We start from the raw sequence: 26,399 nt of genomic DNA, 5'->3' as shown, positions 1-26,399 counted from the left end.
AAAAAAAAAAAGAAATAGAGGGAGAGAGTGGGGAGGGGGAGAAAGTGATATGATGTGAGGAATTAGGGAAGTATGGAGGGGTATTTATAGGTGGGAATGGTAGTATAGGTTATAAACACCATTAATGTGGTCAAAAAAACGTGTATAATTGATAAAAAAAACGTGTAGATTGAATGTTGAAAAACTGACCAAAGACCAAAAAACGTTTGTTCTTCAGCTCTGGCCACCGGCCAACGTGCGTGAGTTAACTCGCGCATAGGCAAGTGGTGCGTGACTTAACTAACGCAGGGGTATATTAGGAATGGCTGCAGGGTGCGAGCGAAATGTGCTGGGGGAAGAGCAGAAATCTTTCCATTAAAGCTCGTATAAGTAGGGTTTAGCCCAATTCAAAATCGATAAAAAAAACCTGAAAATTTCATCGTAGGCATAGTGGTTGCTCACATACACCTCAAACTGACTAAAATGCTCCCAAGGTCAATTAATATTATTTTCTCGCGAGCGGTTAATAATCGCAGTTTGCTCACGAACGGCAGTTAATTTTCGTTCCAACGTATATCCAGAAACAGACATGAACTTGCAACCATTAGTCTCAAAACCAACCAAATACAAACCTACATTTCCCCTCTTCGCCCTAACAATTTAAACTCCATCAATTTCTTCAAAGTCAAACAAGTAATCAAGTAAGTGTCAAAATCTCGCGTACACGTTGTTATAGGAATATTTTCTCATTTACTAAGAATATCATATGGAGGTCGACAACGTGATCTTCAGCCCATTTGAACCTCCACCAAAAAAATAGAAATATTTTATCATTTACTTGTCTTTTTTATATAACATTTTTTTTACTTTATTTTATTGGAATAACATCAGAAAACAATTTTTTTTCTTTTTTTTACAAGAAAACAAATTATTTTTTGTCACACTACATAATATTACTTCATATAACAAGCTAATATTAACCACTCATTACAACATTAACATAATATTAATCATCGTATTCCTGTACTTTTTTTTTTTCTCTTAATTTTTGTGATGAGTTGTTTTTTTTTTTGTGTGTACCAGATGAGTGGTTTTGTTAAGAGTTTAAATTAAGGTATATTATACAAAATTGAACCAACCATTTAATAAATTAAGTATATAATTAGTCAAAAAAATAAAAATAAATTAAGTATAAAAATAATTTATTATTATTAATAATATTATTATTATTACTATTATTTTGAACAAGCCAAAATGAGATATATAATTAAAACCAAAGGCGATTCACCCCATACAAGACGTGCCGAGAGTGAACCCCTTAAAAGTTACAATGTCAAGATGAGCGGGTGTCTACAACAGATGACACCAACATCACCAAGAAACAACAAGTACATAGTAACACTCATACAATGAAGTGGGTGGCGCCACCATTCATGGTAGCTAAAAACAAACAAAACATTCTTAGATTTCAACCAAAGAAACGAATTCAACTTGACTTTCTCAACGAGAGTAACACGATCCAGACGTTTGGTGCTTGTGGGGTTAAAATCTGGCTCAGTGGCTAACATTTGCACTTGCTACCGACAAAAGCAAAGCCAACTTCAAAAATCATAGTAAGTGTGTTGCACTTATTTGTTTTCACAAGTTTTGCAAAAGGTTTTTTTTTTTTTTTGAAGGAAAGTTTTCCACAAGGTTGTTGACTTGTTGGTCTTATTCTTAACATATTGTGTTTTATTTAAAAGGGGTAATAATCATTTTGGTCCCTGAATGTGTAAGGAGTGACCATAATAGTCCCTCAATGTATCAAAATTTTAAAATAGTTTTTGATTGTGCACTTTGCTAGTCAAAATAGTTTCTAACATTAAAATAATTTGTTAATATTGTCACATTAGTCTTTTAATATACTTACTTGTTGTCACTTCAAGGCTATTTTGACTAATAAAGTGCAAAATCAAATTTTAAAATTTTAATATATTGAGAGATATTATGACTACTCATTACACATTCAGAGACCAAAATAATTATTACTATAATTATAATAAATAAAAAATAGGGAAGTTGGATGTGGGGCTTTAGCCCCACATAGCCTCTTAATACATCCGCCCCTGACAGGATCGGAAGTCACGTTGAAAATACGGTCATTCCTCCCTTTTCAAATTACCCACACACAAGCAAGCCAAATTACTTTGAAAAATAGATGTGAAGATCTAGGCATACTTGCCATATGAGTGAATCAAGTAAAATGGTCACCAACCTCGCCGGCGGCAACATGTGAAATGTCGAGCCATTGCCATTATTATTATTATTATTATTATTATTATTATTATTATTATTATTATCATTATTTATTTATTTATTTTGAAGGAGTTATTATTATTAGAGTTTTTCTATTCGCACCCTATATATTTTTGGTTACACCCAATTTTTTTAAAAAGTTTTTGATAATACAAAAATTGTCCTTTTATATAAATTTTCTTAAAATCTTGATTTCATTCATTGTAACTCTAAAATTCCACTCTCTTTCACCCACCAACGATCAAACAATCCTGATGTTCAATTAATCTCTATGGAAGATTAAAGAGTGAATCAAAACATCTTTCATTCATACTCGATTGCATATAAATATGTGAATTTTTTCTTCTTTTTCAATAACGCTGGTTTCAATTTTCTTCTTTTTGTTCAACTGCACTGTACGACAGTTTCAGTTTTACATTGTTGAGGTTAACTTAAATTCAGTTTAAGTAGGTTCATGTAAACTTAGTTTACATAATCTACTTAAACTTAGTTTACATAACCTACTTAAAATGAGTTTAAGTATGTACACTTAAACTCAGTTTACATGACATACTTAAACTAAGTTTACATGTACATAGTTAAACTGATATTACGTATAATCATTGAACAAGGTTGAACTTTTAGATGTACACTTAAACTCAGTTTACAAGACCTACTTAAACTGAGTTTACATGACCTACTTAAACTGAGTTTTAGTATGTATACTTAAACTCAGTTTACATAAACTACTTAAACTAAGTTTACATGATCTACTTAAACTTAGTTTACATGACCTACTTAAAATAAGTTTACATTTACATACTTAAACTGAGATTAAGTAGAATCATTGAACAAAGTTGAACTTTTAAATGTATACTTAAACTCGGTTTACATGACCTGCTTAAATTGAGTTTAAGTATGTACATTTAAACTCAGTTTACATGACCTATGAAACTAAGTTTACATGACCTACCTATGAAACTGAGTTTAAATGTACATACTTAAACTGAAGTGGATTTCAGGGTGTAACCAAGAAAAAAAGAAGATGCTTTTTTAAAATTAAATTTTATGAAAATGTAATTTTGTCATTTTGAGATGCAACCAGAATTAAACAGGATATAATTAGAAAAACTCTTATTATTATTCTATCGAACATTTGAACTCCCGCATTTACCATAAAAAAATATAATTGAACCACTGCGATAAAAATATCAGAATATATTTGTTTCCCAAATCAATTTAGATATTATTACTAAATCTCGACAATGTACCAAAAACAAAAATATCTTTGGTAAACTTACTAACTTGAAGTGGAAGTAAAACAAGATATTTCTATAATAATTTGTCACACCAATAGCTCATTTTATTTCTTTTACCGAGAACCGGTTCCACAAGTTGCTAAAGTTAAAACAGAAAAACACCATTTTTTCCTTTTCAATCGCCTTTCTCCCCGATTATTTTTTTTGCAGACAATTTCAAGATGACCATTTTTTTTTATTTGGATGGTGTTTTAATCGTCGTTAACATTGTTATTTATAGTGCTAATTCGGTGATGTCGGCGTTGCAACAGCAAGACGAAACACTTATTCGTTGGGCTCGAATCCAGTACTTGCTTCCACGTTCATAATCACCAGATTCACCACCATCCCTCTTTCTTTCATGTTTCAATTTCACCAATAGAATAGGGATGGTTGTTAGAAATTGAGAATGAGAATGGCAAACAAATGGAAATGAATGGTATAAAGAAGACGATTATGGTCTTTACTTCTCACTCCGACAAAACGGTCAGGTAGAAAGATGGTGGAAAAAAAATATTGCAATTTTGTTTTGTATGTGTTAGCAAACTGAGAAGCTGTTAACAGGTTATTCAAATAAGAAAATTGGGTGACGTGGCAAGTTATTACTGGAGTGTGTAAAAGAGTGTAATCCTAACATTTCTCTTTTTATAAATAGAAAAACAAGATTTGCTCCAAAAAGAAAAAGGAATTTTTTGTTTTTGCCAACTAGACATGAGTACTCATGCTCTAACTTATATAGTCAAATCCCTTAAACTAACGGATTTTTTTATAAATGAATCCGGGACCGTATTATTTCCTCTAGTAGGGTTGATTTTGTTTCCTTTTTTAATAAGAAAATTGTGTATTCAACCCATTGAAGTTTTAAAAAGAAACATTTTTTATATAAAATTTATAAATAACTTTCTCTTTTGAATCGTTAGCATAACCCTTTTAAACACAATAAACATTGTGCAACACATCATTCATGGGTAAAATGCTTTTTTAATTTTTGAAGAAAATATTAATATCAATAATACAATGTGAGATATAAAAATAAATATTGGGACTAGTTGATAACATGACTTCTCCAGGTAAAGCATGAGCTACCATATTTATTTGTCGCCTGTTGAACTCCACCCGAGAGTTTGTGAACTATGAATGAAAGAGTCTCTGATACCCTAGTATGATATGACCGAATTATGAAACATCATGTCTATTGGATTGAAAAACGTCATTGGTTGTTTTAGACTCCACCAAAAAGTTGACATTGTCAATCTACATTTCACTTAACCATTCTATAGAATTAAACAAACCTAAAGCTTCACCAACAGGAACAAAACATAAAGGAGAAAAATTTATGGTTTTGGCTAGAACAAAAGTTCCATCATCGTCGCACACCCATATTCCAATGCCTACACGATTCATAGATTGCAAAGAAGAAACATACATATTACACTTGAGATGACCATGCACCGACCTTTGTCAATATACATCACGACCTGCAGTTGACGGGAAGCTCGACGGCATGGGAAGCCTCGTTTGCAAAACTAAAGTGGTTTGCTAATCGTCACTCACACTATGAATGATATTAACATTTTGCCAGTTTCAATGAGGTGACGCGATTTATCAACTACGTTGGCACAAAGTTCATTCTCATTCTTCCAAAGTTTAAGGTTACATTGCTTCCATAAGCTCCAGCAAATGGCTGCCAAACGCTGAGCATGTTCCTGAGATAGATACTGTAACAAAGAAAAAACAGCTTCTATGGCCGAGTTAGTGACAGGGAAAACATAGTTTACCTCACTCCAAATACCAGCCATTTGCCACACTTGCATTACAAAAGGACACTTCAAAATAATATGAGCAAGATCTTCACGATTGAAATTACAACAACTAACACAATTTATTGGACCTTGGACTCTTTTGACCTGAAGACAAACACATGTTGGCAAACGACCCCTACACAAGGTGTTTAAAATATAAATAGCTATGTCCTCACTAAAAACCTACTTCACTACATAACCTTTATAACTTTTAGAATTAGTATCTATTAAACTATCCATAAGTCAAGAACAAAATATGCCCATGCGATACAATGGTGCATAATAATTTAAACTCATTTCATATACATTCTTTTTGCTCTATTTTTTTTTTTACTAATTTTTCTACTATATTTTATGGGAATAAAATATATCGACTAATAAAAAGAAAATATCTGTTAATTAATACTCCAACTGGACATATCTTGGAGTAGAAGGAAAAAAAGAAAGAATATATTTTTTAGGAAAAAGAAAAACATAATCTGGTTAAGAAAGAAAAAAGCCAACTGGACATGAGTGATGAAGCTGTAATTTAATATTGTTTGTCGAAAGGTCAAAATCTAAAATCATGGTCTTGTTGAGTCTTTTTCCTGAAAGCGAAACGTAGAAAATTCCCAAACCTTGCAAAACATTCATTTCATTTTGATCCCTTTCTTCACGAATCAAAAAATAATTTAACAAAAATAAAACAAATATTCCTTTCTTCATCTTCGTCGTTTTCTCAAAACTGTGCCGTTTTGATACACACAGAAAGAGAAACTCGCGTTTGCGTCTGTGCGTTCTGATGACGTAGAATCGTTGATCTGAAATGCACCGGCTACCGAGCAGCGGGCATTCGACGCCGTCATCTCCGCAATCTCCGCTCCGGTCGCCGCGCCTCCGGCAAGGGCGGTCCAAGGCGGGCAAATTTTCTTCACCCTCCGGTGGAGGAGGGAGGAGTTTAGCGCAGAGGCTGAGTTGGATGCTGCTTTCGGTACTTCTCCGGCGACAGGGGATTTTTCTGTTTGCTCCGTTGATTTATATCTCCGGTATGCTTCTTTATATGGGAACGGCGTCGTTCGATGTTGTTCCGATTATTAAACACCGTCCTGCTCCTGGCTCGCTTTATCGGAGTCCTCAGCTTTATTCTAATCTGAAAAAGGATATGGATTCGGATAACTCTTCTACCGATGCGGTTTGTTTCTCTGTCTTTTTTCGAATCCTTATTTTTTTCCGTCAATTTTGATGATTTTGAATTATTTGGAATGCTTGAATCAAGTGTCAATTATTTGCTTATACCGATTTAGGTTTTTCAAATTAAGCTTATGAAAGATTTGGATTTATAGGTTGATTTCAATTGTATTGGATTTTTGTAGTCAGATAGGTTATTAGGTCTGAATTTGATGGTGCAATGTGGGATCATAGTTAGATATTTAATAGTGTAAGTTTATTCTGATTTGCATAATTTGCTTCATGTTTAGTATGTGCTGTTGACTTTAGCTGCTAGAAAGCCGTTGAGTAAATAATGTGTGTTAGTATTGTAGGGTTGTTATTGTGTAAAGAATCGCGAGTCTGCTCATTGATTGGAGGGTTTAGACTACATACGTTTGTAATTGGACTTTAGTTATTGTTATAATAAAGTAGGAGTTTGTTGCTTACTCTATTTTCGAGTACAATCCCCGAATTTCAACAATCTGTATAAGAAAAGTGCAATGATTATGTAAATAGTTGGTTGGATGGAATTGGAATTACTTGCTTATGGTGCTTACTATATTGGTATGTGTGGATATTTATTTGTGGAAAATTGTTCGTAAGTGTTTTCTAGCTTGTTATTTGGTGAAGTGGGAATCAAAATTTTTGCCACATTCATGTAATAGGCGAATAGCAACAAAGTTCCTTGTTGTACGCCCGTGTCATTTGATTGGATAGGATGGGATAAGTGTGACATTGAGACTCGGTAGGGTATGAAACCTGAAAAGAGGTGATTGGTAAGGAAGTTGGGTGTCCATAGGAGAAAGAATCAGAGATGCCTCTTTTCATAAGTTGAAAATTCAGGCATCTCTTGCAGATATTTCATTTACGTACAGTATTGTCATTATCAATATGGCATTTTCTTCTATCAAGCATGTGTTTGGATTTCCGTTGAGCCTTGTATTCTCGCGTCCCTAGGTGAATTCAACGTGATTCTGTGAGAAGCTCCAATTTCCAGAGTTAACCAGGATTGCCGTTGAGCCTTGTATCCTCGCGTCCCTAGGTGAATTCAACGTGATTCTGTGAGAAGCTCCAATTTCCAGAGTTAACCAAACACATGTATTAGCTGTGATTTATGTTTTTCCAAACATGCAATTAATTTTTTTTTACGTTTTTCATGACTGCTGGCATCTAAAAATTTCAAGTTGTATATGTATATTTTTCAGCTTCTTCTATAAGGATAGTTTCTTCAGTCTTTCGTAATATTCTTAATTTTGACCATCGAATAATTGCTGGAGATATTAGATTCCAATCGTGTGTGTGTGTGTGTGTGTGTTTTCATTATTACTTTTGAGTGTTTTTGTTGCTATCTTTCATTGTACTTCATATATCTTCACACTTTTCTATTTTTATGGAATGAAATTAGCTACTTTCAATAACATGATACTAAACTTTCTTTCAGATATCTACAATATGGAGAAGTCCATATAGAGGTGGTGAATGGAAACCATGTGTAAATAGATCTTCAGAAGGTATAGTGTTATTTGTATTTATTCCATAAATGATGACATTTTCTTTCTTCTCTCTCAATGTTGTCAAGTAACGGCTATAACCGCGCTATAGCACTATAGCATAGCAGAGTTTTTACAAACCAATATTGTTTTGCGATATGTGATTTAATACAAAGCATTGTTAAATAGCTGCTATTTCAACTTTATGGTACTGTAGCATAGTAAAATTAAAACAAGTTGCTATTTTCTGTGATCCACGTTTGAACAATTTGTTCTATATATAATTTGTCGATGCTTTTGGTACAATTGATTCGTCTATGCTTTGTGGGTAGATTGACCAAGTTTATATACTCATTACTCATATGGTTCTTTTGGGTGGAGCTGAACACTTGCATTTTACGGCATGTCCCTTTGCCCTCATGCTTATGTGTATAGCATCTCTTGGTGCTCAGCTCACAGTTGTGTCAAGACCTTGCTGAGTCATACCGACATATAGAGATTGTGCAGCTTTGCTACATTCTTGAGTCTTTACATGCTTTTTGTTGTGCCTAGTCTTTTCTGTTTTAAAGGATATCATTTCCTCACCCTAGTATTTTTTCTATCTTCTCTCAAATTGAATTTCCTTTATCTATCCAAAGGGAAAAAAATATTGGGACATAAAATCTTTCAGATGATGGCATTAAATTGCCATTTAATTTCTGAAGTGGTCCATTATTGTCGGGATACCTTATGCATGAATTGATGCTGTTGGTTGTTGCTGTTTATAGTTTATTTATTGTATCTTAGAAATCACACCATCTTCTGCCACCACTTTGTTTCTCTAATTATTAATTTATATACGGTTCTATTGTTGATAGGTCTACCCGAGTCAAATGGATACATATATGTAGAGGCTAATGGTGGCCTAAATCAGCAAAGGACATCGGTTAGTGTTTTCCGTACATTATGTGTTTTCAAATATTAGAAGCATATTTAATTTATTCTTACTCATTTATTTTGTGAATGATGTCAATGCTTATAGGTATGCAATGCCGTTGCTGTGGCTGGCTATCTAAACGCTACCCTTGTGATTCCAAACTTCCATTATCACAGCATATGGAAAGATCCTAGGTTGGTTCGTCTGAACTATATCTTCGGATGTAATATTTTGTATTTATTTATATTTGTGCTTTTAATATTAATTGGTTGTTATGCGTTTCTTGGTATCCACGATGGTGTTGTTAATTTAGTTTGAAACAGCCCAAACTGATCCATAATATTTCACATTTCCAGCAAATTCAGGGACATCTATGATGAAGAATATTTTGTCGATATCCTGAAAAATGATGTTCGGGTGGTTGACAAGATTCCTGAGTACCTGATGGAAAGATTTGGCAGCAACATGACAAATGTTCACAATTTCAGAATCAAGGCATGGTCATCCATTCAGTATTATAGAGATGTAGTACTCCCAAAGTTACTTGAAGAAAAGTGAGTGTACGATGTTTGTTGTATGAAATATTTTTATCATTGACATTGATCTCTAATAGTTAATAGTTAAACAGTTTGGGGTGATTGGTACTTGTCCAAGGTTAGGAAAAGAAAGAAAGGAGTGCACTATGTTATTCCCACCATTCCTTTTAAGTATCGTTTTATTGGGAATTTTTTGTTCCTTTTGATTTTTCTTTTTCTAAGTTCAAATAATATTTTAACTGTTGTTTTGTCAAAATATTTTTTTGTCAAAATTATCCCTAATGATTTATCTATATCTATACATGGCATAGGATTATTTTAAGCTTCATCTAAGGGGTTTTTCTTTTGCATATATACATGTGCTGTTTGGAGCTGGTGTTTTCCATGTTGCTGTATCTGCTAAACACCAATTCCTAATGCTCTTGTGACATTTTATGATTTCTAAATAAAATTAATTTTATAAGTTTTTAGCTCCAAGTGTGTAGGCAACACAACGGCGACCTTAGCAAATATCTACACTTAACTGTATTTGCTTTCTTGCTGGTTATCTATATGGATTATTGCCGTGTCTCAGTCACGTGACGATAGCACATCACAAAAGAGTGGTCAATTGGGAGGGAGAGAGCTGCACCACTTAAGTACCACATCGAGCCTTAATCATAACCAATGTGGGACATGTCAGATAGCATATTGTTTTGTATTAAAATATCATTATTACCCCATCGGATAAATAGGAGTTTTCTTATCAAATATGGCTAGGCTGGAAGTTTTAATTATGTATTTAATTTAATTAAATTTTATTCATGCAGGGTTATAAGAATTTCTCCTTTTGCGAATAGATTGTCCTTTGATGCTCCTCCAGTTGTCCAGCGCCTCAGGTGCTTAGCAAATTACGAGGCTTTACGGTTTTCAAGTCCTATTTTGACCATAGGTGAATCTTTGGTTGAAAGAATGAGAGAACGTAGTGCCGTTAATGGTGGTAAATATGTTTCTGTACATCTTCGTTTTGAAGAGGTTGGTTTTGATCAAATATGAATGTCTATCAGTTTATATTGTGAATGTTGACATTATTACAATTTACATGTTAATCTTTACTGCAACTGATGATACACTGTTTTCCATGCACAGGATATGGTTGCTTTCTCCTGTTGTATTTTTGATGGTGGGAAACAGGAGAAACAAGACATGATTGCTGCAAGAGAAAGAGGTTGGAAAGGGAAATTTACAAAGCCTGGCCGAATCATACGTCCTGGAGCAATCAGGATCAACGGAAAGTGTCCCCTCACCCCACTAGAGGTTATTATCTCCTTAACGATTTTAGTCTGTAAGAAAAGAAAGAAAAATTCAGGCAATGCATTTTTTTTTGTGTGTGTGTAGTTGTTAGTCTAGCTAAAATTTCAAAGGTTTCCTTATTCAGCAAATGTTGAGTGTTTTGTGTAATTATATTTATTTTAATTATAGTAAATGCCTTCATTTCTTCAGGTTGGCCTGATGCTGAGGGGAATGGGTTTTACGAAGAACACATCTATCTTTTTGGCATCTGGAATAATATATAATGCTGAGAAAACAATGGCTCCACTACTACAAATGTTTCCTAATTTGCATACGAAGGAGACTCTGGCTTCTGAAGAGGAACTTTCTACATTTAGGGTACATATTTGAAATCCCATGTTATGTTATTTGTCCCCTCCAGTACCGGTTTAGTTCTATGGTTTTTGACTTGAGTTACTTGTTCTAGAATTATTCTTCCAGGATGGCTGCTATAGATTACACTGTTTGTCTTCATAGTGAGGTGTTTGTCACAACCCAGGGTGGTAACTTTCCCCATTTTCTGCTGGGCCACAGAAGATACTTGTATGGTGGACACTCTAAGACAATTAAGCCTGATAAGCGGAAGTTAGCATTGCTGTTTGATAATCCCAATATAGGGTAATGTATCATTACATACTAGTGTTTATCTCCTTGTTCGAATTTACATAGCTAAAATGAATCAATTAAAAGTCTGAAAATATTTTTCTTAATAGAAAGTATATGAAGCCTCCCTTTAATTTATTATTACTTTCCAGATGGAGAAGTTTCAAGCGCCAACTGCTGAACATGAGGTCACACAGTGATTCCAAGGGAGTTGAGCTCAAAAGACCAAATGACTCTATATACAGCTTTCCATGTCCAGAATGTATGTGCCGTGCCAATAGAACCGACGATTCAAAATCTTCATCAGCAGCTTGATCTACTCATGGAATTTGACTGGTGTTTCTGTTGCCTATGATTTTGTGAGCATGCCTTGCCGCTGAATGCATTTCTGATACTGTGATTGTTTTATTTCCCCCCCTTCCCATTCGGTGAGAAGGTATACACACCATTTTTGAAGATCAAAGGAATTGGATCAAATATCAAGGGAGTGGCATGTTTTGTTGCACATGATGCCAATTCATAACAGAATGGAAAATGTTCCTTTCCAGGAATCTCTCCCACAACATTGAGTGAGCTATGTTTCACACATGAGTTAGCAGCTGCTGTATCGAAGAGCTATTTAGAGTCAAAGGATAAGCTCACATTCCTTCACAGCCTACCTGTACATTATGTGAAGTATGATATTCATGTTTTAAGGTTATAGCAAGCAACAACTCTGTACATTAACAAAATTCAGGGTCCTGCCATACCGTTTTCTTGGTCTGTTTTAGGTTATTTTATTTTTCTTTTGTTCCTGTTATCAGTTTCGTATTTTGTTTTCCCTTGCATTGAGGGTCTAGTTGTTAGTTATATGACTTAGTCTTAGCACATTTGTTATTCTTTTACATTATGGCCACATTGTTTTAGCAATGATATCAGTGAATGTAACTATTTCACTATTCATAACAAGCAATTAAGAAATTTTGCTCAACTTTGTTGTGAAGAAACAGAGTTTAAGAGTGGAAATAGTTAAGAGGAACTGGTGAAAATATGTTCTCAAAAGATAGATTGTTTTGTTGTGAAGATTAATAAATGTTTTAGATTGAATGATAAAGCGCCGTTTGATAATTTTAGAAGTTTTCAAGAGAAGCATTTCACCATTTCATATGCTTCAAAGCAATGAGAAACCCAGTCAAAAAATAAAATAAAATAATGAAACTAATAAACATATCTATCATAAAACTATATATAAACATGATAAGGCATAGAGTCATGCTAACAAAGGGAATTGAAAAAAGTTCTCGTGAGCTTAACTCAGTTGGTATGAACAATGCATAATATATGTAAGGTATGAACAATGCATAATATATGTAAGGTTCGGGGTTCAAACCCCAGCCACAAAAAAAAAAAAAAAGGGAATTGGAAAAGGATTCAAAAGAGGAAATTATTTTTAAGTTTTATGTAAAAATAATTTCTTTTCAATGTGTTAGAATACATGATTATTAGGATAAAATTTCTTCTTTAGACTTTTTAATAAGTATTTTAAGGGCACATGACAATGGTTACCATTTCTTAAATTATATTATATTTACAATGCAATAGCAAAATATCAGATGAACTTCGGAAAACACTCAGTGATGGATAATTTAAAATAGAAAAATACTAATAAATGTTTTTAAGACTATGTTTAAACATCCGAATGTAGTAATTTTTATATTGAAAATTATATAGTTATCACTTTTACATGTATTTGATTTATATTTTAAAGATTTTTTTTTATAAGTTCCTTAAACAATATTTTTAGAACATTCGTTAGCAACATCCTTAAAAATATCATAGATGTGCCTGAAAAGGATGTTGATTTTATTTTAATGAGGGGAATCAAGAAACTTCACAAGACAAGCATATGAAAGCTAAGATTGACAATGCTACTTTAACCGCTCAACCAAATACATAGCCTTAGGTTAGCCTAGAAATTTATAAATCATATTCTTAGCTGTTACAAATTTGTAGCATTCATGCATTTGGCACAACCACTGTTATTTGATCACGATTGCAATTATTGAGCTTAAAATAGGTTCACGCCACCTAGATCCACTGTCTGCATTTGTAAGGAAACATTAAGAGCATGCAAATTTTCATGCCTTGAGCTTTTGCTTCACTTTTCACCTTACAAAATCCCAAGAGAGGAAACATCCTGCTTGAATTTTATAGGCAAAATTACACTTTTAGTCCCTTAACTTAATTTCAGGTAACAGTTTGGTCCTTTATCTTTTTTTCATTTCAATTTGGTCCTTTTTGTCCATTTTCATATGAAATTTTAAACTTAAAATTCATGATTTTATTTTCTTATGGTCTTTCAGTCTTCAAATCTATGATCCTCGTCTATGTTTGCATAAGAATATTAGATTTGAAGCTTGAAAATGTGTATGAAAATGGACAAAAAGGATCAAATTGAAATGAAAAAAAGATAAATGACCAAACTGTTACCTGAAATTAAGTTAAGGGACTAAAAGTGTAATTTTGCCAATTTTATAACAAATATGCATTAGCTAAAATGTTTCCATTTTTATTTCAATTTGTTACAGTTTATTTTTTAACTTTATTCGGATTTAGAAATCACATTCCTATGCAATGCAACAAATAATGACAGCTATGAAGTATCAACATCCAACCATCACGACGCACCTTCTTTGCAAATCACCAAATTTGCTACCGATTTTAAAAACATATTCTCTCTTCAATATAATCACTAAAATGTATATATATATATATATATATTAAAACATACAATCTCGTTTTCGTGAACATAACATTTTATATGTAAGAGCTGAGATTTAGATTTCAAATTCCTCACTTATTTATTTTAAAAGTTAATATTCAAACTCCGAATTTCTCACTTATTCACTTTAAGGTTAATTTTTAACTAATATGCTACTTGACAAAAAAAAAAAAAGTGTCTCAAAATTATGAAATATGTGGTTTTGTTACACTAATTCATAACAACTTAATTGATAGTTTTTATATATTTTAACGACCGTTTAATACATTCATATATTGTAAGGATTTAATTGAAGAGTGAGTGATACGTTAAATATTAATTTATCATTTATATAATTAATCTGTTAGAATTTACAAAAGTTAAAATATGATGAAAAATGTTATATACTCGTTAACTTTCAAATCAAAGATTCTAACTCTAATTTTGTATGGATTAACTATACCATCCTAGAGTTGAGTCATTCTTTTGAGTCACGGGATAAGATACGAATCCCTTAAAATTCGTTGTATAAATGTTTTAATTTTCTTTATTTTGTTTGACTGAATATATATCTATCGACGTTACCTAGCAAAATACAAAGAACAAGAAAACACGATGGGTTTGCTTACACCGGATCAGCTCGAATCCTTCAACTCTCAAGGTAACCAAAACAAACCCTTTCACTTCTCTGATCATATAACTTCAATTCTAATTCTTAACCATTCAATCATATGCATATGAATGCACAGGTTATCTTGTTATTGAATCTTTTTCTAGTAAGGATGAAATTGATAGCATGGTAAAGAGGATGGAACAGTTAGTCGATCAATTTGATCCTTCTTCCACCGCCTCTATTTTCTCCACCAAAAACCAAGTTAGTTACTTCATTACTTACTTTATTTTCATTTAATTGTTAAGTATTTCTTCCTATTGCCTTTTTTATTTCTTTTTTCCAGCAACAGTTGACTGATGATTATTTCTTCGAGAGCGCTGAAAACATTTCGTTCTTCTTTGAGGGTATTCATAAAAATTCATTTTTTTTGGTTTTCAGTGTAATACTAATAATTTTTATTTTTTTTTATTTTATTTTTTAAGTTTAATTTTTATCTGTTTTATGTTTTTGTTTTGGGTTAGAGAAAGCTTTTGGTGATGATGGTAACTTAAAGCAGCCAAAGCAATTATCCCTCAACAAAGTTGGCCACGGTAAGCCTATGCCTTCGATATTCTGTGTGGTTGAATTAGGCTCTGATTGGACAAACAAATTAATTTCGCGCTTATAGCATCAGGGTATATCATATAAGTGTTTATGGATAAGCTATTTTTATAACAAGATAAAATAAAGTCAAATCGTTTTAATAGAAGCTATAAGTTGTTTTCATAAGTTATCCTGAAAAGTTTATGGACATGTACATAAGCTACTTCCGTATGCTCTCGCAAACAGTCTCACAAGTGCTTATGGCAGTAAGATACCCTCAAATTAGTCAATCCAAACAGCCCTTAGTTTGTTTAGGAAAATGCGTGCAAGATAGTGGGGCACTACTTTTCTTAGTTTGTATTGGTTTGTTTCAGAACGATGTCAGCGTATAATTGTTCGGTGTAAGTTGATTTAGTTTTCTTTGAATCTAACTTTTCCTTTTGGTGGACTGGGATTGTGTTGTGATTTTGTGCAGCACTTCATGAGATTGAGCCTGCATTCAAGAAGTTTTCTTCTTCTGAGAAGGCTTCAGGTTTGATGAGCTCCTTAGGTTACAAGAGACCAGTAATCATGCAGTCTATGTATATATTTAAGGTACATTTTCTCTGTCTTTTGTATGTTCGGTTTCTAGTTATACGGTTGCAATAGCTGAAGTTGAATGTTTTATTATTAGCATTGGCAGAAATAAATATATAAACTAGTTGGACACAATGTCGTTTTTGTTTTCCTAGAGGGGTGAAGGAGCTGTGTGATTTGGATCTTTAAATTTTTGTACTTAATTGTTATCTGATTGGCAAACACATTTTCCCTACCCCAATGCTGTTAAATTAAAGACAAATCAGTTCTATTTCTATCGCTCGGGCACTCGGGTTAGGGCGAGTCTCTCCCTTATTTATTGTCGGATTGCGAAAAGCTACCCCTTTCGCTAATAAGACATGGACCAAATAGCAATCAAACTGGTGTGTGATTGAATGTTGCTTGGAAAACTGTGTTATTATGCTGGTTTAATACATGGAAACTTTTGGTTGTTTAAATTTGATATAAACCTGTGTCGTTCATCCATAGTGGCATATAGGTTGCTAGATTGTGAATTACTTTTTAGTGTGGTTATTATTTTAAAGTACCAGCTTAATGAAAGTTGCTTTGATTTAGTTTGTATAATTTGATGGTCTTTTTGATACAATGTAGAAATATTTTGGGTTGGTTATTTCGACATTGCAGGACTTGAAGACTCATCTGCCCTTTTGTTATATGCAGATAACATATTAACGCTGATTGAATTTCCTTTTTCAATCATGCATCTATATGAGTATTTTGTGCTCCAACCTGTTTTGGTTCGAGTTTGAGAAACATGCAATGATTTTTCTTTTTCTTGCTGTGGTCTTGCCTTAGCTAGTACAGCTATATACTTTTCTGATCGATGGAAGCTCTTATTCTTTTTTTATTTCTATTCATCCAAATTTGTTTGTTTAGTGTATTTGATGTTTTGAAATTGAAAAATATATATCACAGACATGGTAATAATGTTCATTGTTCACTTTTAAAATTGCCATATGATGGAGTGTCTTAGTATATATGCATTTGATCCGGGATCATTATCATAACCAGATTACAAATTTTTTATTGGCAGCAACCTGGCATCGGGGGTGAAGTAGTGCCTCACCAGGATAACTCGTTTATTTATACCGAACCACAAACATGCACAGGACTGTGGCTGGCTTTAGAAGATGCCACCATATTAAATGGTTGCCTTTGGGCAATTCCTGGATCTCACAAAAGTAATGTTTTTCTTTCTTTCTGGCTTATTTGTTACCTGGATTATTTATCTTTTGACTCAGTTGATCAGATCTAATCATTTATCTTTTCTGTTTTATTCTATGGTTGTTGCAGATGGGCTTGTCAGAAAATTCTTCAGAGATGAAGATGGTGTCAAATTTGATCGGCCATCACCATCTTATGATCAAAAAGATTTTGTTCCTATTGAAGTTAAAGCCGGATCTTTGGTTGTCATTCATGGCAATCTTATCCACCAAAGGTTTGCTAAAATCATTTTCTCCTGGTAATGTATACCATGAAGTATAGAAGGAAAGTTTCCTTCAAAATTCATCCTTAACTTTTTTTTTCTGTGTGGATGGCAGCTTTGAAAACCAGTCTACAAAATCGAGACATGCATACAGCTTGCACGTGGTAGATACTGTTGGCTGCAAATGGGCAGCAGAAAATTGGTGAGTTTGGATCATAGGGAGAGTTTTTTTATTAGCTCCCTTTCACGTTTAGAAGCTCAATTATCATTGAGAAGTTTATTTGCTTTAAGATCTTTTTCAAGTTCAGAAGCTCAATTATCATTGAAAAGTTTATTTTCTATAAGATATGTTAAAGTTTTATATGGCCATATAAAACTAAGGAGAATCTTTAAGTGGTTTCGGTATGTATGAAGAAGAACTGTAGAAGTCGCAATTATGAGAGTAGATTATATGGACTATGGAGTGTAGTCCAACTGTTAGAGAGAGACTAATAAAAATTACAGACGACACCATTAAGAAGGATTTGACATTAAATGATTAGTGAATAGACATGATTTTGGATAGGTTATTATGACATTTTCCCTTGTAGTCGACTCCACCTAGGGAGGAAAGACTTATGCTTTTGTGTGAATAATACCCCAATATATGATTCACCTATGCCTTACTTGAATTTCTTGGATACCGACCAATTTAGTTCTCTGCCTTCATATAATTCTTTTTAATGAGCTGCTTATTTTTTGTTTAGTATCTACAAGCTTTGTAAGGGCTTGCATTATTTCTTAGTTATATGTCTATACCATCAGTTCATAGTGTTCCTTAAATCATGATGGCCGACAATTGCAAGTGCAAAAGGTTGTTTTTGTTATATATATGAACAAGGTGAAAGTTCAGATCTTTCAGCAAAAAGCGATAATGATACGTTTCCAAAATAGCACAAGTTTGTAACTTGTTTGGATAATATTTTTAATGAACTCAAAATTTTGTTTCTATAATTTCAAAGACAAATCAGTACACTACCTCCTTGGTTGACATTTGTTAACACTTCTTTCTATCAATTTTCATTTCAGGATCAGACGGAAAGTGGAGCCAGAACCACTCTATGTAAACTAACCATCTTTGCAAATGAAGAAAAACAGTAGAATTCTTTTTCTTTCAGTCTAATGTTTACATGGTAAGTTTGTGCTAAAACTAGGTATTTTCCAATTGTTGTTAAAACGTTGTAATAATATCAATCCCAAGTGCTGCTACAAAATGAATACATTTAATTTCTTTGGCTTCGGGTTATGAATAAGAGGAAGACCAAGGTGTAAAACACTGGGGTTACACAATAAAAAATATCGACTACTATGCTCTAAATATATAGAGTATATCCAAACATTGGATGACTAAAATTCTCGTTCAATGTTGAAAAATTGTTGTTGAATGTTGGTCAGTAATTTGCATTTTGCACAGATCACGAACAATGTTGAAAACAAGCATGGGGTGCACATTTTTGTACTCAGATTTATCCACGTTTTTTTTATAAACGATTTATCCACATAATTGCACAAATATCATGTGATACAACACTCTTTTTTGGTAATAATTAGAGGTCAATCGAAAAAGGTCTGAGATACAGACTAGGGAAAACAATTCAACTTCTAAAAACTTGTTTTTGAAATTTCTAGAAAACATTTTTGAATTGTCTGGAAATGCAAATAATAATAACATGGAGTGGAGTTTGCAATGTTTGAACTGAGCATTGGGATGGTGAAGAAGGTTATCACGAGCCTGAATCATGTTGGGAATATCGGATGCGAAGGTGCAGTGAATAGGGGAAGCAGACGAGGCTTGAGAATTTGAGTTTTTTTTTTAGAGAGAAGAATTTGTCTTTTGAGGGGTGCTTTTTTGGCCTCCGAAAAACGCTAAAACTGTTTGGTTCGTGACTTCCTTTAGCTTTAACACCTGAAGATGGGACTAGATCCTCTCCCGTGACTGGAGGGTCTAGTGAAATTCTACCTATCGAAAAATAAATGCATTTGAGAAATTAAATATTAAAATTAAGAGAGAGAATATGTTTTTTTTTACCAAAAGAGAGATGTTTAATGGTTTAGATTTGACACCTGAAAAAACTGTAGATGTTTTCACAAGGAGACAATCTATTCTCCTTTTCCTAATGGTAAATAAGGTTACATATTATTGCAACTTCCTCAATCCTCATCGAACTTTGTAATCATCTATTTATCCTAAAATTAGATGTCTCTATTTTCATGCATATTCATTAAACACATGGCTATGAAGTGATTCGGTTTCTTGAATTAATATTTTTCAATAGAAAAGACGGTTACCTCTTTCCTGATGTTTTTAGCCTCAAAAACCCTTCATTTCTTTTTCACATGGGCACATTGATGCACCACCATCCTCCCTGACCCACCGTCTTAACGAACCGCAGTCTTGTTGTCCTATTACTGCAAATGCAGACACCATTTTATTTTTGAACTTCAGAAAATGAGGCGGCAAAGTGAGAAGGCGAAGATTGTGGTGCGTTGAGACGACAAAGTGGTGGGGGGATGTTGGCAGTGAAGAGAAATAGGTTAAATGGTTGAAGAGATATGGAGGGGAAAATATCCTTACTGTATTTCAAATTTTCAAAAAACTAAATTAAATTCATTAATGAAACTAAATCTATAATTGGTGTCGTATCTCTTGATCAACGCATAGCGGGACCGTGTAGCAATTTGAAGCATTTCCAAATTTTGATGTTCAATTATGTCTTCCAGAAGGCTCAAATTTTGTATGAACCATTACGGTTTACAGTAGAATCCATGATTGAACTAGCATTTGGCCATTTACTGAAAATGATTGGTGAAAGGGGGTTAATGAATGGTTTTGTTGTTGGAGCTGAGGGCATATAGGTTTCTCACCTATAGTTCAGAGGGTATGAAACACGAATACAGACACGGACACACGTTGCATCGCTAATAATTTAAAAAATCACATAATTCAATGTAATTATATGTTTCGGTTGTCGTGTCGATGTCAGACACAACATATGTCCAACAGGGCCGTCCCTGAGAATTCGGAGGCTCGGCTCTGGGAATGAAAAGAGGCCAGTGATAAAATCAAAACGGTTTTTTTTTTAAAAGAGCGATGTTCTATTTATATTTTTTAAAAGATAAATACAAGGTGCCGTATATATGTGGTACACCCAGAGGTAAAAATGATTACCGTATACATGAGGAACCCCCACCTAACACCAAAATCAATCATGAGGGACCCCCACTCTTGAGGGAGGCCCAACTCGTTTGAGCTGTTTGCACCCCCTCAGGGACGCCCCTGATGTCCAACATCGAAGCACGTCTAAAACTTGCTTCAATTTCTCAAGTCCACTTCTCATGGGCGTGTATGTTTTTGATGACATTAATAATGAAATTAGAGCTATCCAAACAATTCGATATAAAAGATTTTGGCAACCCTCACAACTTCTTGGAAATTGAAGTTGTCTACTATCCTATATGTTATATCCTCTTTCTATCAAAGAACATTTCCAACATTTTTGAACAAACTCATCTTTTTAATACTCGATCACCACATTTCCCTTGAGCTTAATGTGAAATATGTTCCCTCTGCCGGCGTTCTTCTATCAAATCCCACTTTGTATCGAACATTGGTTGGCAACTTGGCGTACCTTAGCATTACTAGACTTGATATTTCTTATACAATGTACATTGTTAGTAACAATAACGGATCTAAGAATTTTAGGTCGTGGGGACAATTTTCATACATTGTAATTAATACCAAAATGTACCATATTTTTTTTTTAGATTTTCCAAGCTAGAAGTATGATAAGCACTTTTCAACTTGCGAGAAATATATCAGATATAGAGTTAGTTAGGTTAATTATCTTTGTTATTCTTTTCATTTTTATATATGTAATCATATGTATACACAGGGTATCTTGTATTAAACACCATCAATTTATTAAGTTTTGAATAAATGAGATATTAAGTAATATGGGTAATTAATATAGCACAAACCATCATATTGAAATTTTTAGTGCATGCACATGCCCCTGCACAACTTGTTGTAGATCCATCCATGAAATTGGTAAGTTTGTCGTTTCTCATACTACAATTTATTGAATAGTTGTTCTTTGTATTATTCATTATCTTCAAAACAATCAATTTTAGAGTTTTATTTTCTCTCATATTCTTCTTACCTCGACGCTGATCGAGACGACCCCATTGATTGTAAATTTATTACATGATTTTATTTTTATTTTTTGGAGATTATCTAATTTCTTTGAAGCGTAGAAAAATTGATACACACACACTCTCTCTCCCTCCCTCCCTCCCCCTCCTTCCTATAGAAGCTGATACCGTGTCTACAACTGAAATAGTTTGGTGCATTGATTACTCATAACTTATTGTTAATGAACACTCCAAACCTATTGAGATTGATTATAACTTCACTCATAATCGTCATCGTCATCATTTTCATCATCATCAACATGAAACCATTACTCTCTTGTTTCTTCTTCTTCTTGTAGATTGCTAACTTTGTTAACAAAAATATTTTACATTAAATATTATTCGTTTCTTAATTGATAAACTCTCGATACTCCATGCTAATGCATTGTGATGAAATATATTAGATAACAATATATGTTAGGTGTTGTTATTTTTTTAATCATCTATTGTATATACTTGTATCTATTGCATCACATGGACGAATATGATCCATTAGACAATTCTACCAATGTCCATTAATCGAGGGTTCATTGAAATATACATCTTATTCATCTTCAAAATCCCCTCAAGAATAAAATTTTTCTATTTGAATGAAGACCTCCTTAATAGATAATATGTAAGTATATATGCTCGGAATCTTGAGATTTTCTTCAACCCTAACGGAGCACCCGAAATCCAACTGGTATAAACTTTAAAAACACCCATGTGATGCAAATTGTATTATATTATTGGAAAAGTAAGTATAGTACAAAGAGTGAAAAAGGTATGTTCTTGAAGTTAAATGATGAGCTTTCAACATCATAATAGTTAAAGAGTTAAAAGACAAACATATCACAAACTATCATAGAAAGATAAAACAAAAAATGATTTGTGCAATGGATTGTTGTGAATGATGTGATATGGGCATGGAGGTGTAAGAAGAGAGACAAGTCTAAGCCTAAGAACGTTAGTAGGCAAGATAGGATATATTAGCAAAGTAGGTTCTCCATTTTAATGCATCAGGGGTGGCCTCCTCTCCTAAACCTCAACAGTGGTCTTTGTTGTCCTTTTCCTTTGACACATTGTTTTGTTTGCACTTTGCAGACATGCAGTGATGACAAAATCCTGCAACTTCTAGTTTTGCATAATCGTAGACAAACCCTCCTTTCTTTCACTCTTCAATTATGAATGCCTCTTTTGCACATAAATGAATTTTTTCATTTTTTTCATTTGGGTCCTTCACTTGTACGACTCTATTTTGTGGTCAGGGGACTGATGATCTTTCACTTCTGCTCTCTTGGTGGGTCAACGTCTGTCAGCCTAGTCCCACAACCGTTTTCTCTTTTCCTTTTCGGATTTTCCATTTATTTTTGTATACATTTTTTTTTTTTCTTAACCTTCTGATTTTTAAGAAAATTAGTCTTAATAATCTGAAGTTCGACGAGAGGCAAGTAAAATATAATAAAAATTATTTCTATCAAAAATGAAATTCAAATTCTCATAAACGATTCGTTCATATAAGAGCTCATTAATCATTTGAGTTTAATTACTCAATTTATAAACTTATAGTGGTGTGTAGGATTTTTTTTACTGTTTTATAATAGCATAATCACAAGGAAAATTCTATGGTGAAGTCATAAGAATGACTTTTTTGGTGAAGTTAACACTATAACATCAAAAATGTAATGAGTAACACCCTAGTATTTGTAGAATGATATCAAAAGTTCAGCACTCATAATATCATCAATTTATCAGGTTAACAAGACTACACTTAATATAATTTTATCATACCTTGTTCTAAGCGTAACACCCTACAAAGTGTAACACTTAAGACTATCACATAATATCATCAACTCTATTTGTATGTTAAAGATTTCAACGATAAAATAGTACCTGTAAGTCCAAGATGTTGCAAGCATTACTAGATGAATATACTATTGATCATTAATCAGTAATCAACAATTTAAAAATGAATCAAACATTAAAATCAAAATGAATTTTTTCAAAAAAGTCAGTTTCCTGACTGCACCGTAAAAGCTCCCTAATCACAAATTCACCGTTGCACAAGTTACAATTTTTTGACAGAGCACAAGTTACTCTTTTTAAACAAATTAGCACAAAAAAGAAGGAAGAATAATTTTTGATCTCACGGAATAACCAAACCTTGTGTTTCTCACAGAGGACGAACACTTTTACCATGAAATGCATGAGCATGTGATTTCCTATATATGAAAAGAATCTTGGAGATAGAGACGTTGCATGACTCACAAAGTTTTTTAAAGAGATTATGAAGTCAAAAAAATCTTGGACAAATGGAGAAGAAGCACTTTAATTACAATTTATAAGAATAATATTGGAGATGTGTAAAACTGCATAAATTACATGGATTTAAACTTATGAGTCATACCATGAAGTTATGAGAAAAAATTATTTGAGTAAAGACTAAGAAAAGAGACCCAAATTACTGATAATCAACTTGATTTCATGGAGGTTGACCAATGACCATGGAAGCGATCTACTTACTATGCATGTGATGAAGCAACATTACTTGCGAAATTGTGGAAAACCTTAAACTGAAAAAGGGCTAAGATTTCTTTATTATATCTATCAAAGATAAGTATGAGGAGCCATGACTAGTGTAAAGATACACGGTGAGACCACATAAGATCTTTCCATAACAATGAGACTACACCAAGTGTCAACTCTAAGTCCTTATCTTTTTGCTTTAGTTTTGGACATACTTATGGAACAAAACCAAGAGCCAACACCAAGATGCATGCTTTTTGTAGATGATAGCCTCTTAGAAATGAATGACTTGCGTCTAAGTAGAAGCAAAATAGAGGTGAAAGTTGGAGATCATATCACACTGCACGTTACATAGTTTAATTTAAATATTTTGGACTTGTGTACAAAAAAACGGAGAAATAGAAAGAGATGCAAACCATCAAATTCAAATGGGATGACTGAAATAGATGAGGGTCTTAAATGTTTTATGTGATACCAAACTACCACTCAAGATTAAGAGAAATTTTTTATCGAACAAATGTAAGATCTATAATATTGAATGAGACAAAATGTTGAACGTTAAAGAGCCAACACAAGAAATAAAATAAGCGTCGAGAAAATTGATGTTTGAGTTTTTTTATTTATTTATTTTTTAAAGAAATACAGAAATTTAAGTAGAGTGAAACCTAGAGTTTGTCATATAGCTTTCTATCACTAATTGGGAGTTGCCAGTTCTTACTTACATTCCACGCAATCTTCAAGTGGCAACTCTCTTTGGTTGTCAATTGTATTTTGACAATTGAAGTGCATTGCATATTATTAATTACCACGTCTTCAACACAAGAGAACACTTAAAACATTAATTGTCACGTTTGTTTACAAGAAAACTATTTATATAACCTTTGTCCATTCGTACTCAAAACTAGCTTGACAGCCTTCAACAAGACTCTCGCTCTTTATCATTTTTCTTTTCAAACTGGCCATATATAATTGACATTCAATATCTACACTTGTTAAAGAAGTATAATATCTGGCAAATTGATAACCTAATAAATAAATGTTACAAACTGACGAAAATAATTACTTGGTTGGTTGGTTAGTTATTTAGTTGTGCAAAGTTTTCTCATGTGTGTTTGATTTAGCTTTTGATAAATATGAATTTGAATAAAATTATTTTCGTAAAATCAATATAGAAAAAAACGAGTTTGAAGTGAAGTAAATATTGATTATGGACACTCCTCGGATTAGGCGTGTCATGGTGTCGGACACGCGTCAGTGTCCAATACCGATACCGACATAACACCCATAATTACACTGAATTATGTCATTTTCTCAAATTATTATCCGTGTCGGTATGTCGGTGTTCGTGCTTCATAAGTATACTACAACTTTATAAATCAAGGTTTACAGCCAAAATTAGATATCGTGATAGTAATTAGAACGACAATGAGTATCCACGGACACAAAAAGTAGTCTCCAACTACCCATTCTATTCAATAAAAATGATTTTTGTGACCTTTATGTATCTGTGTAGATATCCTCTAAACGAATATTTAGCGGATTTTGAGGTATCATGAAAATATTGGGTAGGAGGAGAGTTTCGAACCACAGTTAAAGGACCTAAATAAAAACACCTAAACCACAGGAACTACAACTAATGAAAATATATATATATATATATATATATATATATATATATATATATATATATATATTGTCAAAATATGGCCCCTCCATAAAAATATTGCTGGCTCCGTCATTAAGACTCGCTGAATACTTCTAACAAGAACTACTCTTGCTTTATAGTTGTGTGTGAGTCTCCTCGTTAGTGTTGTTGTAAACTTCTCACAAAGAGACTTATTCTTGCTCTAATAATTGCATTTGTCTTAATGAGCATGTACTCAAGTTGAACCTCAAAGGTACAAATCTCACATTTTTATTCGTCGTCCATGTTTGTGTGCTCTGTGCCTCAGAGGTCACATGTTTACGGCATTAATAAAACTTGAGCTTAAGAGAGAGCAGGACTGTTAGGCTACTTGTACTCATTTTGTGTTTGATTCAAAGACTCCACTTTCTAGTTTATGATTATTTAATATGGTTGGTGACAAGAGGAATTAATTTTGCTATGCTCATCAATATATGTATGACAAAATGTAGGGTGAGAACCAATAATGGAATGTTTAGTAACTTGACTTATTGTAGGAGGAGAGCCTTTGCAAAAAAGGAGACCTTATTGCAGGAGAAGAGATTTCATGTGATGAAGCCCTCGATTTTGTTCTCATAGAATTTCAAAAACTTGAATACAATTGTACAAGAAATTTATCTATATA

The 26,399-nt window shown here is 33.1% G+C and overlaps 2 protein-coding genes across 3 annotated transcripts; both read left to right on the top strand.

Annotated features, from left to right (window-relative positions):
• The first annotated feature begins 5,910 nt into the window (after positions 1 to 5,910).
• On the top strand, positions 5,911 to 12,367 carry LOC25492993 (protein ESMERALDA 1). The gene is made up of 10 exons (XM_013601361.3): positions 5,911 to 6,524; positions 7,983 to 8,052; positions 8,889 to 8,956; positions 9,053 to 9,141; positions 9,304 to 9,501; positions 10,293 to 10,497; positions 10,612 to 10,779; positions 10,966 to 11,133; positions 11,222 to 11,412; positions 11,550 to 12,367. Exons 1-10 carry the CDS (start codon positions 6,159 to 6,161, stop codon positions 11,710 to 11,712), a joined length of 1,686 nt encoding a protein of 561 aa, XP_013456815.1. The 5' UTR covers positions 5,911 to 6,158; the 3' UTR covers positions 11,713 to 12,367.
• Positions 12,368 to 14,593: 2,226 nt separating this feature from the next.
• Positions 14,594 to 18,788, top strand: LOC25492992 (phytanoyl-CoA dioxygenase). 2 transcript variants are annotated; one of them, XM_013601359.3, is made up of 9 exons: positions 14,594 to 14,798; positions 14,887 to 15,011; positions 15,094 to 15,154; positions 15,272 to 15,340; positions 15,808 to 15,926; positions 16,963 to 17,110; positions 17,223 to 17,367; positions 17,471 to 17,557; positions 18,424 to 18,788. In XM_013601359.3, the coding sequence occupies exons 1-9, from the start codon at positions 14,753 to 14,755 to the stop codon at positions 18,464 to 18,466; spliced, it is 843 nt and encodes a 280-aa protein (XP_013456813.1). In that variant the 5' UTR covers positions 14,594 to 14,752; the 3' UTR covers positions 18,467 to 18,788. The 2 variants fall into 2 exon arrangements, with proteins under 2 accessions (XP_013456813.1, XP_024637019.1); XM_024781251.2 differs by having other exon boundaries at positions 14,607 to 14,798; positions 15,100 to 15,154.
• Positions 18,789 to 26,399: the final 7,611 nt, after the last annotated feature.

This window comes from Medicago truncatula, chromosome 4 (genome assembly GCF_003473485.1).
Source record: "Medicago truncatula cultivar Jemalong A17 chromosome 4, MtrunA17r5.0-ANR, whole genome shotgun sequence".
In the NCBI taxonomy this organism is placed as follows: Eukaryota; Viridiplantae; Streptophyta; class Magnoliopsida; order Fabales; family Fabaceae; genus Medicago; species Medicago truncatula.
This window is presented reverse-complemented; position numbering and strand designations above follow the sequence as displayed.

What these genes read in the sequence shown, in the direction of transcription:
- LOC25492993 (XM_013601361.3), top strand. Translation starts at nt 6,159, where the DNA reads ATGCACCGGCTACCGAGCAGCGGGCATTCGACGCCGTCATCTCCGCAA. An exon ending in TGTAAATAGATCTTCAGAAG is followed by an intron (nt 8,053 to 8,888) that starts GTATAGTGTTAT and finishes TATTGTTGATAG; the next exon opens with GTCTACCCGAGTCAAATGGA. An exon ending in TACATCTTCGTTTTGAAGAG is followed by an intron (nt 10,498 to 10,611) that starts GTTGGTTTTGAT and finishes TTCCATGCACAG; the next exon opens with GATATGGTTGCTTTCTCCTG.
- LOC25492992 (XM_013601359.3), top strand. Translation starts at nt 14,753, where the DNA reads ATGGGTTTGCTTACACCGGATCAGCTCGAATCCTTCAACTCTCAAG. An exon ending in AGTCTATGTATATATTTAAG is followed by an intron (nt 15,927 to 16,962) that starts GTACATTTTCTC and finishes TTTTATTGGCAG; the next exon opens with CAACCTGGCATCGGGGGTGA. An exon ending in AATTCCTGGATCTCACAAAA is followed by an intron (nt 17,111 to 17,222) that starts GTAATGTTTTTC and finishes TGGTTGTTGCAG; the next exon opens with ATGGGCTTGTCAGAAAATTC.